Raw genomic sequence first — 14182 nt, 5'->3', positions numbered from 1 at the left:
AGCAGAGGGCCCCCGACCCCGTACTCCCGAAGTACCCCCCACAGAATGCCACGAGGGACACGGTCGAATGCCTTCTCCAAGTCCACAAAACACATGTGGACTGGTTGGGCAAACTCCCATGAACCCTCGAGCACCCTGCGGAGGGTATAGAGCTGGTCCAGTGTTCCACGGCCAGGACGAAAACCGCATTGTTCCTCCTGAATCCGAGGTTCGACTATCGGCCTAATTCTCCTCTCCAGCACCCTGGAATAGACTTTCCCGGGGAGGCTGAGAAGTGTGATCCCCCGATAGTTGGAACACACCCTCCGGTCCCCCTTTTTGAATAGAGGGACCACCACCCCGGTCTGCCAGTCCAGAGGCACTGTCCCCAACTGCCACGCGATGTTGCAGAGACGTGTCAACCAAGACAGCCCCACAACATCCAGAGACTTGAGGTACTCAGGGTGGATCTCATCCACCCCCGGTGCCTTGCCACCGGGGAGCTTCTTAACTACCTCGGTGACTTCAGCCCGTGTAATGGGTGGATGAACCTCTGAGTCTCCAGCCTCTGCTTCCCCAATGGGAGACGTGTCAGTGGGGTTGAGGAGATCCTCGAAGTATTCCTTCCACCGCCCGACGATATCCCCAGTCGAAGTCAGCAGCTCCCCACCTCCACCGTAAACAGTGTTGGTGGAGGGCTGCTTCCCCTTCCTAAGGCGCCGGATGGTTTGCCAGAATTTCCTCGAGGCCGACCGATAGTCCTCCTCCATGGCCTCCCCGAACTCTTCCCAGACCCGAACTTTTGCTTCAGCGACCGCCCGTGCTGCAGCACGCTTGGCCTGCCGGTACCCATCAGCTGCCTCGGGAGTCCCCCGAGCCAACCAGGTTCGGTAGGACTCCTTCTTCAGCTTGACAGCATCCCTTACTTCCGGTGTCCACCACCGGGTTCGGGGATTGCCACCACGACAGGCACCGGAGACCTTACGGCCACAGCTTCGAACAGCCGCGTCAACAATGGAGGCAGAGAACAAGGTCCATTCGGACTCAATGTCCCCAGCCTCCCTCGGGATCTGGTCAAAGCTCTCCCGGAGGTGGGAGTTGAAGACCTCCCTGACAGAGGGTTCCACCAGACGTTCCCAGCAGACCCTCACAACGCGTTTAGGTCTGCCAAGTCTGTCCAGCTTCCTCCCCTGCCAGCGGATCCAACTCACCACCAGGTGGTGATCAGTTGACAGCTCAGCCCCTCTCTTCACCCGAGTGTCCAAAACATACGGCCGGAGGTCAGATGACACAACCACGAAGTCGATCATTGACCTCCGGCCTAGGGTGTCCTGGTGCCATGTGCACTGATGGACACCCTTATGTTTGAACATGGTGTTCGTTATGGACAAACCGTGACCAGCACAGAAGTCCAATAACAGAACCCCACTCGGGTTCTGATCGGGGAGGCCGTTCCTCCCAATCACGCCCCTCCAGGTAACACTGTCGTTGCCCACGTGAGCGTTGAAGTCCCCCAGTAAAACAATGGAGTCCCCGGTTGGAGCACTCTCAAGTACCCCTCCCAAGGACTCCAAGAAGGCCGGGTACTCTGCACTGCCGTTTGGCCCATAGGCCGAAACAACAGTGAGAGACCTATCCCCGACCCGAAGGCGCAGGGAAACGACCCTCTCGTTCACCGGGGAAAACTCCAACACATGGCGGCCGAGCTGGGGGGCTATGAGCAAGCCCACACCAGCTCGGCGCCTTTCACCGCGGGCAACTCCAGAGTAGAAGAGAGTCCAGCCTCTCTCAAGGAGTTGGGTTCCAGAGCCCAGACTGTGCGTGGAGGTGAGCCCGACTACCTGTAGCCGGTAGCGCTCTACCTCCCGCACTAGCTCAGGCTCTTTACCCCCCAGTGAGGTGACATTCCATGTCCCCATGGCTAGAGTCACCGTCCGGGGATTGGGTCGCCGGGGCACCCGCCCAGGACAGCCACCCAAATCCCACCGCACCGGCCCCTTCTGAACCCTCCTGCGGGTGGTGGGCCTACAGGAGGGCGGGCCCACGTCGCTCTTTCGGGCTGTGCCCGGCCGGGTCCCGTGGGCACAGACCCGGCCACCAGGCGCTCGCCTGCGAGCCCCAACCCCGGGCCTGGCTCCAGGGTGGGGCCCCGGTGACGCCAATCCGGGCGACGTGAACATCCTCGATTTTAGCTTCTTCATTAAGGGCTTTGGAACCGCTCTTAGTCTGACCTGTCACCTAGGACCTGTTTGCCTTGGGAGACCCTACCAGGGGCATTAAGCCCCGGACAACATAGCTCCTAGGATCATTCAGGTGCTCAAACCCCTCCACCACGATAAGGTGTCGGTTCAAGGAGGGGATATTGCGGATATTGTAGAGGGCAAATCTGCAGGATCGGGCCACAGCAGTGATGTGCAGGATAGTTGGTCATCTAGGATTACACCCAGGTTCCTCGCAGTTGACGACGGCAATACTGTGATGCCCTCGACAGTGACCGACAGGTCCATGCGAGGGCAGTCTTTCCCTGGGATGAAGAGGAGTTCGGTTTTATTCAGGTTAAGCTTGAGGGGATGTGCAGTTGTCCAGACAGAGATGTCAGCCAGACAGTCCGAGATGCGAGTTGCAATGTGAGTGTCAGAGGACGGGGGGAAAGAGAGGAACAGCTGGGTGTCATCTGCGTAGCAATGGTAGGAGAATCCATGTGATGTGATAACAGAACCTAGTGACCTGGTGTATAGTGAGAACAGAAGCGGTCCTAATACTGAGCCTTGAGGGTAAGGGTTAGGGTCCAGAGAACAGGGTTTGGACATCGAGCTATTCCATGTGACCTGAAAGGTGCGATTTGATGATGTGAACCAGGCATTTTTGTATGAAAAAAGGGCCTAAAACATAAAATAATAATACTAAGATTTATATCTATTGTTAGGTCTGAAATTGTTGAAAAGGTTGATGCAGTGAAAGTGAATTTTTTTTTTTAATTTATTCATTTTTTATGACACTTTTATGAGAGTGACCCCATTTGGGCCCGAAAGTAACAGGTGTAAGTTTTTTGGAAAAACCTTTAATGTCTCCAAAAATAATAATGCATCAAAAACAATGATGTTATCAATTTTTGACCTAGTCAAGGCTGTAATAACTTAATCCCCAATAATCCTCTTTGCGCCTCATTTTTGGAAAATATTGCATATTTTGTGTTTTTTGCATTGAAATTACACATTTTTTGTATGAAAAAAGGGCCTAAAACATAAAATAATAATAATTATTATAATAAGCTTTATATCTATTGTTAGGTCTGAAGTTGTCGAAAAGGTTGATGCAGTAAAAGTGAAAAAAAAAATTCATTCATTCATTTTTTATGACACTTTTATGAGGGGGACCCCATTTGGGCCCGAAAGTAACAGGTGTAAGTTTTTTGAAAAAACTCTAATGTCTCCAAAAATAATAATGCATCAAAAACAATGATGTTATCAATTTTTGACCTAGTCAAGGCTGTAATAACTTCATCTCAAATAATCCTCTTTGCACCTCATTTTTGGAAAATATTGCATATTTTCTGTTTTTCGCATAAAAAGTACACAATGTTCGTGTGAGAAAAAGGCTTAAAAACAGAAAAAAAAAAGTTAAAAACTAATAACAAACTTTATATCTAAGGTTAGGTCTGAAGTTGTTGAAAAGGTTTATGCAGTGAAAGTGAAAAAAAAAGAAGTTTTTTTTTCTCTTTTTTATGACACTTGTATTGGCGTGGCCCAAACAGGCCCGAAGGTAGTGAGTGTGCGTACATTTTTAAAGTGCCCCGAGGGTTAAGTATGCCAATGGTTCCACTGAGAATGCGATTGTATTCATATTTCAACTTCAAAATCTTGGTATAATCTTCCTGTGACAGGGAGTCCCTATAGGACTGTTCGAGAGTTGGAAGTTCGTTTTCAATTTCGACCAGACGACGGCGCTGTTCTCTTTTCTTTGATACTTCGAACGAAATTATATGGCCTCTCATAACTACTTTGAGGGTTTCCCAGAGCGTTGAGTCTGACACGTCACCTGTGTCATTGGTCTCAAGGAACTCTCCCAAGCGAGCAGACATGTAATCCACGAATACTTGCTCGGTCAACAACCATGGATTAAAGCGCCAGCAGTAAGTTTGTTTTGGCAGGGCAAGCATCAATTTTAAAGATACTGGACTGTGATCTGATATCAATATATTATATTTAGTCTGTACGATGTTAGGTATTAATTTTGCATCCACTAAAAAATAATCAATCCTTGTATATGATTTGTGGACATGGGAAAAATAGGAATAGTCTTTATCTGTTGGATGTTGCAGCCTCCATATATCAATCATGTTTCTGGATTTAAGTAGATTATTCAACGTTTGAACAGATGCTATGGTGATTGGAGCACGAGAGGAAAGTCTGTCAAGATGTGGATCAAGATAACAATTGAAATCACCGCCCATGATTAAATTAGTAGTGCTGAGGTCTGGAATTAGATCAAATACTTTGCGAAAATAATTTGGGTCGTCTATATTTGGACCGTATATATTCAGAAAGGTGACAGGGAACGAATTAATACCTCCAGTCATCATAATATATCTGCCATTTGGATCCGTGATTACTGAAGCAAGTTGGAATGGGATACTCTTACGAAAGAGAATGGTGACACCTCTAGCTTTGGAAGTAAACGGTGACTGGTAAACTTGAGAAATCCAATTAGCTCTCAGCCGCCTCTGCTCTGTAGCTTTTATATGGGTTTCTTGCAGAAACACTATGTCTGCTTTAAGTGACTTTAAGTGCGCAAAGACCTTACCCCGTTTATCTGCATGCCCAAGACCGCGCACATTCCATGAGACCAATGAAATGGCACTCATGTCCGTCTGATTTTCACCGTTAGGCCTTAACATGGAAATGGAAAAATAAAAGCAATCTGAGACACCCAAAAACAAATGTCAACAAACAAAAGCAGTTATTCTGGCAGCTCTGGACAACATAAAACAACACAGATAAACCCCACCTCCCTCCCCACAGAAACTTCCCCAAATGAAGCATCTTTTTCCCCCACATATACTGACCGAGGGCCACCGGGCGTATGGCTTGTAAATACAACTCTAACAAACCAAACATTTTCAACTAAGCAAGCCTGTGCCCCTCTACCATTCTAAATAGCCAAAAGTAGGCGTATAAAATTAAAATGTTACCGTCAATGATTGTGAAAGTGTTCCTTATGCTCTGTCAGTTCACAATCCGGTCAGACCGTGTCTAGTCATTTCCATTATCCCGCTGCAAGTTCCTGACGAACGTCATTGCTTCCGCGGGAGAGGTGAATATCTTCTGAAGCCCGTTGTGTTGGAAGTGGAGCTTGGTCGGGAAACGCAGGCTGTGCTTGATTTTCAGCTCACGCAGGGCTGTCATAGCCTCACGGAACCCCCGACGCTGCTCCATCACCTCGGCAGTATAGTCTGGAAATATGAAGACCTTGTGTTCGCCGTACTTGAGAGACTGTTGCCGAGCGAGCCGTATTATTGTCTCTTTCTCCTGGTAGTGATGGACCCGGGCGATGATCGTGCGGGGTCTGGCCGCCGGACCGGAGGCTCCTTCTGCTGGTTGGGCTGTAGAGCGCGGTGAGCACGGTCAACAATTACCGGCTTTGGGAAGTGGGTCTCGCCTAACAGTTTAGGAATGAGAGCGCTTAAAAATTCAGTCGGATTTCCCTTCTCTTCTCCTTCGGGGATCCCCACAAACTTGACATTGTTGCGCCTCGAACGGCCCTCTAGGTCATTGGTCTTGGCACGGAGGGAAGCGTTCTCCCTCCGTAACTTGTCGATAGCAGTCTCCATAGACTGCAGACGAGTGTCGTGGTCTGAGACCGTCTCATCTATTTCATCCATTCGGGTCAGCAGGCTGTTGTGTGACGACTGGAGAGAAGCGAACTTCTCATCCAGTAGGTCGAACCGGGTGTTGATAGTCTGCAGGATCGTATCCTGCATGTTTTTCAAGTCCTCCATAGAAGAAGCATGTTGATCACCGGAGACGTCCACGCTGGCCATTACCACATTGCTGCTAGCTAGCCTAGGCATCAGCGATTTGTCTTTCTTTTCTTTGGCTTTAGAGTTAGCGGTAGTCGACATTACTTGGTCTTAAACGTTCACGCGGGGATATAGAGACAGAATTGGGATGATATTTACGAGCAATCTTGGTTAAAGACGGTAAAGTTAAACAAATATAAACTGAACGGAGAGGAGCTCTTGCAGAGACGTCTTACTCCATACGCGGCACACTAGCGCCCCCATGAAGACATATTATTCATGAAAACACCCCCTAGTGGCCAGCAGAGAGAATGCAGCTTTAAGGACCTTCAGGTTTGACTTCACTTTTCTGAACCAGAGGTTGAAGCCTGATTGGAATATCAACTCTGACAACTGAACATGAACCAACCAGACATTTTGATGCTGCTTACAGTTTTAATTCAAAGTTTAAAGCTTCTAACTCGTCTGCACGGCGGAGACAAAACACCATTTTAACACCAACATGTGCACACACATTTATGATGACGTTACAATGCATTTTAAACCCGAAATCAATTGACTCTACATTCGCGATCGCGAGATGGGCATACGCTCCACTTTTGGAAAAGTGTGAAAGCCGGTCCGTGTGACTCTACACTATGTTAATTAAGCGCTGTTGTTAGCAGGCTCCATGAGCTGGACACCGACTCACGGAGCGGCTCCCGGTCGGTCAGATCGCAGCCGACCCGGCACACCGAGGATCAACAGCTGAGGGGCGGCGGCGAAAAGGCAGAGGCTCCGATTCTCCCCGTCGGTTTTGAACCGCTTTTATGTCCGCGTCATAACGCTTTTGGTGCGAGTTTAAAACAGTAGGTTTATTTCAAAATGCGAGCGTCAGACGCTGTCAGAGCGTTAATGAACAGTGTTTTAGAGCTCCCCTCTAGCTCGGGCGGTATATTGTGACTCCTCCATAAATGATTGCACATACACTTGGATATTTATGCACATTTGTCTCTGAATGACAAGGATTTAGAATTAAAAAACGTTAAAAGAGTTCTATCTATAACCGGGCGTGGAGAGTTTGTGTGCTGTCATGTGACTGCCTGGCTGCGTTTGATTGGTGAAACGGAGTCACGTGAGAGTCTTGAAAGAAGACTCAGACAGAAATAAACAGATGGCACAGTGTGACGTTAACCTCACCATGGAGCCTAATACACCACCCAGCTGCAACAATAACCTGATGAACAAACATGTTAAACATCATTTAACTTCATTATGATAATAATGTCAGTTAGAACCTGAGGTGATTAACAGTTGTTTGTAATTGTTTCATCACTAATTTCTGATTCCTCTTCAGACTCAGTGGCTGTAACCTCTCAGAGAGAAGCTGTGAAGGTCTGTCCTCAGTTCTCAGCTCCCAGTCCTCCAGTCTAAGAGACCTGGACCTGAGTAACAACGACCTGCAGGATTCAGGAGTGAAGCTGCTGTCTGCTGGCCTGGAGAGTCCACACTGTCGACTGGAAACTCTCAGGTCAGATTCAACTACTTTGAGAAGTTTACCTATGAAGCTTTCAATGATGCGTTTACATGCACCAAATATTCAGTTATTTATATTCATGTATTCCTAAATAGACACGTTTGCTACTAATCTGTTAACACGGCTGATGAAATACTGTTTCTGCTGCTAACGACTTGCCAGCAAAAGAACAAAACAAAACTTTTATCAAAACCAAACCTCTTGTTTATCTTTTCCCTGCCGTTCCATGTTTTAATAGTTTTATAAATCCACCTAGCGTTTATAAATGCTGTTGCAAACGTCAGTCTACGTTTGTGAACGTCACTCCATGAACATGTGAGCCTGAACTACAACACCAGACTGTCTCTGCTGTCAAGGTGGACCCAGTTTGAACCACTTTCTATACAGTTGAGTTTATTGAGTTTTATATGAAATGAACTAATATTGTTGTCACGGTGGCTGAAGCAGCAGGGAGGACCCACATGCAGACTCAAAGCTATGCAGATGCAATGAAGACATATTATTCATGAAAACACCCCCTAGTGGCCAGCAGAGAGAATGCAGCTTTAAGGACCTTCAGGCTTGACTTCACTTTTCTGAACCAGAGGTTGAAGCCTGATTGGAATATCAACTCTGACAACTGAACATGAACCAACCAGACATTTTGATGCTGCTGACAGTTTTAATTCAAAGTTTAAAGCTTCTAACTCGTCTGCACGGCGGAGACAAAACACCATTTTAACACCAACATGTGCACACACATTTATGATGACGTTACAATGCATTTTAAACCCGAAATCAATTGACTCTACATTGGCGATCGCGAGATGGGCATACGCTCCACTTTTGGAAAAGTGTGAAAGCCGGTCCGTGTGACTCTACACTATGTTAATTAAGCGCTGTTGTTAGCAGGCTCCATGAGCTGGACACCGACTCACAGAGCGGCTCCCGGTCGGTCAGAGTGCAGCCGACCCCGGCACACCGAGGATCAACAGCTGAGGGGCGGCGGCGAAAAGGCGGAGGCTCCGATTCTCCCCGTCGGTTTTGAACCGCTTTTATGTCCGCGTCATAACGCTTTTGGTGCGAGTTTAAAACAGTAGGTTTATTTCAAAACGCGAGCGTCAGACGCTGTCAGAGCGTTAATGAACAGTGTTTTAGAGCTCCCCTAAATGTCTCAGGTAGGCTTTCAGGTAATTTCGCAGCGCCTTCCGGGTCATTAAAAAAGACGTACAGCAAATCTGGAATGAAAAATGGCCCTGTTATTTCATCCCCGAATCCCATTCATGAACACAATATCTAATATCAGTTAACGAGTCGTTTTCTGTTTCTCGTTTTCCGTTTTTTAAACGAATAACGGGATAAGAGTCATTTTCCGTTTTTTGTTATTTTATTTTGAAGCGAAAAACATCACATCCTGCTGTGTAATGAGCTGCATTGAACACAAGAAGATCTATCGAGAACAAAAATGTCCTTTTATTTATAAAAGTAATGCAAAAGTAATGTAAAAGTAGTGTAATGCCTTACAATTCAAAGACAGTAATATTGTAATGTAACTAATTACTTTGAAATGACAGTAACAAGTAATAAATAATGCATTACGCTTTTGAAGTAACTTGCCCAACACTGCCTATAGCAAGGGTCACTAAGAGGTGGAGCTTGGCCCAGATCCAGACCCAGACCCCGTCCTATCAGGACCCAGACCCATAACTGATAGATCATTGAGAATTATTAAATGATGACGGAGCGTTTCCATTTTACTGCTGCAGCGTTAGCATCACTACACTGGTTCAGATGGTTGGAGGCTAAATCATCTCACTGGTTGCTACTCACAAACACTAAATTACCCAGTAATGCAACGGGGTGAAACGTTAACTCTGAACTTAATCAAATCTGTGCAAACTGGAGTTTCTGTGAGTGACGTTTCTATGGTGACAACTGACGAGACTCACTGACAGCTGACAGATCGATCAGAGAGTGGAGGTGATAAAGGTCAGTCAGGTCGGTGAGATCTAGAGTCGATAGATAAGTTCACACGGCTGCTCTCAAAGAGGAACGCTGACAGTGAGAACAGAGCTTTGAATCAAGACAGACTCTTTTCTTCCAAATGGCAGTTGAACACCTGAATGCCTCATATGTTCTGAGACTCTTAAGAAGCACATTTTCAAAGCTGTGTTTTGTATTTTACTGTTATTATCAGAGTACTTGTTATTCATAATTCCTCCAGTTCAATATGAAAACTACAAACATTGTTGAAATGTTATTGAATTACAGCCTTTTTTCTTTGCTAGATGGTTTAAAATCAATACCAGATCTTTGTTGGCACACCAGGTCTGAAGACAGACCACATAGACTGTTTCAACTGTTGTTTCTTCTCTTTTCTAACGCTTCAATTTCTCTCTCAATCATTTCAGCTCGTCTTTTGTCTTTCTTTTAACGTCCTCCTCTGTCCATCTCTGTCCATCACTCAGCCACGCTTATCCCACCCAGTACAACATCAACACAACAAAAGACAAATATCACTTTTTCTCATTTTAAAAAATGGACAAATGGACATAAGTCTATGTAAAGTCCCCAGAAGTGACAGTAGTGTGTGTGTCTTCAGTCTGTCAGGTTGTCTGATCACAGAGGACGGCTGTTCTTCTCTGGCCTCAGCTCTGGACTCCAACCCCTCCTATCTGAGACAGCTGGACCTGAGCTACAATCATCCAGGAGACTCAGGAGTCAAGCTGCTGTCTGCTGGACTGGAGGGTCCACACTGGAGACTGGACACTCTCAGGTGAGGACAGGTGGACAGACATCAGACTGGACACTCTCAGGTGAGGACAGATGGACAGACATCAGACTGGAGACTCAGGTGAGGACAGATGGACAGACATCAGACTGGACACTCTCAGGTGAGGACAGATGGACAGACATCAGACTGGAGACTCAGGTGAGGACAGATGGACAGACATCAGACTGGACACTCAGGTGAGGACAGATGGACAGACATCAGACTGGACACTCTTAGGTGAGGACAGATGGACAGACTTCAGACTGGACACTCAGGTGAGGACAGATGGACAGACATCAGACTGGACACTCTCAGGTGAGGACAGATGGACAGACATCAGACTGGACACTCTCAGGTGAGGACAGATGGACAGACATCAGACTGGACACTCTCAGGTGAGGACAGATGGACAGACATTAGACTGGACACTCTCAGGTGAGGACAGATGGACAGACATCAGACTGGACACTCAGGTGAGGACAGATGGACAGACATCGGACTGGAGACTCAGGTGAGGACAGATGGACAGACATCAGACTGGAGACTCAGTTGAGGACAGATGGCCAGACATCAGACTGGACACTCAGGTGAGGACAGATGGACAGACATCAGACTGGAGACTCAGGTGAAGACAGATGGACAGACATCAGACTGGACACTCAGGTGAGGACAGATTCACTGACTTTAGACGGTAAAAGTCGGGGGGATTTCAAAAAGTGGGCGGTATATTGTGACTCCTTCATAAATGATTGCACATACACTTGCATATTTATGCACATTTGTCTCTGAATGACAAGGATTTAGAATTAAAAAAACGTTAAAAGAGTTCTATCTATACACTAATCCGCCGCGAAATCTACGGGGGCCGCCATCTTTGCCTGTCGCCATTGCTGCGTTGCTGGAATGTTACTTGCCGCTGCCCTCTAACGGTTTTTCAGTGAAAAGCATCCTGCTCGTGGAATTTTCGTAGTGACAGGTGGAAACAACATGAACAATTGGGTAGATGATGTCAGGCACTGGCCAAAACTTACAGATGAAGGTAATTTATTGACAACGTAATGTATTAAGATGTGTGTTGATTGATGACAACAATAAAACCTAGCTGCCATTATTAACTGTGTTTGCTAATATGTTCACAAGCTTCACAAGTTGCAAATAGCTAACCATGACCAGTTGTAGCAGTTGTAGGAATAAAATACATGTTCTTACAGGTATTCAGGATTATTTCATTAATCGTCTGGCATGCGATGAGCTGCAGAACTCAAACTTCAGGGCACTGATTGAAGGTCAGAATTATTTGAGCTCCGGATGGATTGGCCAGATACTACACGTCATCGCAGATCAGCTCATCATGTTAAAATGTGTCGTGAGGTTTTCACAGGCAGTGAACTCGTACCATAAGGTATCAGTAACCATACAGAGAGAAGATGGCAAAATTCTTGAATGTGTGTGTGACTGCGTGGCCGGCCGAGGGAAGTGTTGTAGCCATACAGCAGGACTACTGTACAAAATTAAAGATGCAACAGCAAGAGGATTCACAGGCCTGGCCTGCACAGACACAGCATGTGCCTGGAACCGGTCTACCTGTGACAATGTAGTGCCAGAGACTGTGGAAAATATGCAAACAGGTCCCAGAAAATGTATGAGTGTAATTTCTACTGCATTTGAGACAGATGAACATGTTATTGCACATTTGTCAGCACCAGACATGGTTGGGTTATGTATGATTCCTGGAACCATTTTGAATCATGTGTTTACTGCTCAGCCACAGACTGCACACACTGCAATAGGTCCACCTATTGAGCTTACAATGTGTGCAGAACAAAAATGCACCCTTTGCAACACAATATTTGAAACTTATATAAAATGTGGGGAACAGGACAGGCAGAGATTAGAAACGGAGACCAAGGGCCAGAATAGTCAGCTGTGGCTGGACCAAAGACAAGTAAGAATCACCAGTAGTGAGGCATCAGAGGTACCAAAAAAGGCAGACCCAACAAACTGGGTTGAAAGAAAACTGAACACAAGGTTTTCTGGAAATGAGGCTACTAGGTACGGTCAACAAGCTGAGCCTTTGGCTAGACAATGTTTTGAGCAGACAACAGGGTTTACAGTGGAGACTACAGGCCTGGTTGTGCATGATCAAGAAAATTGGCTTGGTGCCAGTCTCGATGGCATAATCACAGATACTGACAGAGATACTATTCTAGAGATTAAGTGTCCCACAGCAAAAAAGCTTGAAGCACATGGTGGCAGTCTACTAAAAATGATAGATTCCAACAAATACGATGTTAGATTGAGTGATGGAAAGTACATTCTGAGGGAAACAGCATCTGGGTTAGGGTACTACTATCAGGTCCAGGTGGCAATGCACTGTGCAAAAAAAAGGAATTGTAAATTTATGGTGTGGACCCCAAATGAAAATGTGATCGTAGATGTACCCTACAACGAAGAGTGGACAATGAACAAAATCTGCCACCTGAAGAGGGTGTACTTTCAGCATCTGCTACCAGCAGTAGCAACAAGAATTGCACACGGGGTCATGAAAGTTTGTGGGCTCAAGTAGCTATTACACTTTAGATTAGAGATTAGATTAGGCTTTATCGATCCTTTTGGGATGACTCCCTCAAGGAAATTGATTGTCCAGTAGTTTACAGAAAGAAACACAACACAATATTAAATTATATACAATATAAGATAAACAATACACTCTTAGATAACTATAAAAAGTAAAATAAACAGTAAACAATAATTATAATAATGATAATAATATAAGATAAACAATAAACTCTTAACTAACTAACTAACTAACTATAAAAAGTAAACAAAAACAGTAAACAATAGTACATTTTAACTAATTACATTGTTGTCTGAAACTGTTGTTTGCTCTGTTGATTTTTCTGTTGAAATACAAATTAATATTTGGTATACTGTACACAGTTCAGGTGTTTCTTCTTCATTCAGTACTGTTACGGATTAACTGAGGTTGCAAATTACATAACCCTGCACAAGTACTTACAATCTCATCAACACTTTGCACCCTACCACACATAACATTACACGAAATCTTAAAATTTTTCAGCCTTCGAATTGCTCGCTCAATGTGAATTCTGACATTCGCTAGGCGTCGCGTGGATGTCACCTCATGTTCAGACAGCTCCTTACGTCCACGTGTGAATGCAGGAAGAGCTAGACTCACTCCTGGAGGCAATATATCCATGATGGTGAATCCGCGATCTGCTAAAATCTCATCACCAGGGATCAGGTGATGAACAAAACCACTGTTCTTTGTTATGAAATTATCACTGGCCCTTCCACCAAAAAGTTTTGATACAAACATGACATAGCCATTGGGGGCAATACAGTATAGGAGTTTATATTATGATGTTTGTAATTATTATAAGTTTGTGATCTTTTTCTTAAATTCCGTGGCCTTTGTACAAAGACCTCAGTACAGTCAATGATGCATGTAGCTTTAGGATAATTTTGGTGAAATGACTTGGGCCTGATTCTGTTCAGCGTATCCCTGGGCAACCAAGCAATCACCTTTTTCCTCATAAAGCTGGCAAGGATTGGTCTCCAAAATGTAAATATTTCAGATGCCGTGCTTCTACTCACCCCAAATCGTTTACCCAAGTCAGTAAACAATAAACTCAAACGGAGTCTCATTAAAACAAGCAAAAGCTGTTGATGGACGGCCAATTTGGTATTAAGTGGTTGTGAGCAAAAAGTCAACAAGGCTAGCAAAAGTTGCCAGAAACTGTCAGCACATAAACCTGTATAAAATATAAAGTCTTTCTTGTTTAAATCATGTGCTGATACTGACGGTGTTGGATCCGTTTGAGTGCCACAGTCCTTCAGCCGCTTGTTACCGCTGCTGAAACTGTAGTTGTGATCACATAGATCTGGCCACTGG

The 14182-nt window shown here is 45.4% G+C and overlaps 1 protein-coding gene across 1 annotated transcript in view; it reads left to right on the top strand.

The window, feature by feature from the left end:
• The window catches only part of LOC311030186 (uncharacterized protein), a 426559-nt gene that overhangs the window by 362426 nt on the left and 49951 nt on the right, over positions 1 to 14182 (top strand). Inside the window, exon 17 of the mRNA XM_084035816.1 lies at positions 7335 to 7508. Within this exon, the coding sequence (XP_083891942.1) occupies positions 7335 to 7508 (174 nt within the window). The remainder of the gene's footprint in view (positions 1 to 7334; positions 7509 to 14182) is intronic.

The sequence above is a fragment of the Eutrigla gurnardus genome (genome assembly GCF_963514095.1).
Source record: "Eutrigla gurnardus genome assembly, chromosome: 19".
Lineage (NCBI taxonomy): Eukaryota > Metazoa > Chordata > Actinopteri > Perciformes > Triglidae > Eutrigla > Eutrigla gurnardus.
This window is presented reverse-complemented; position numbering and strand designations above follow the sequence as displayed.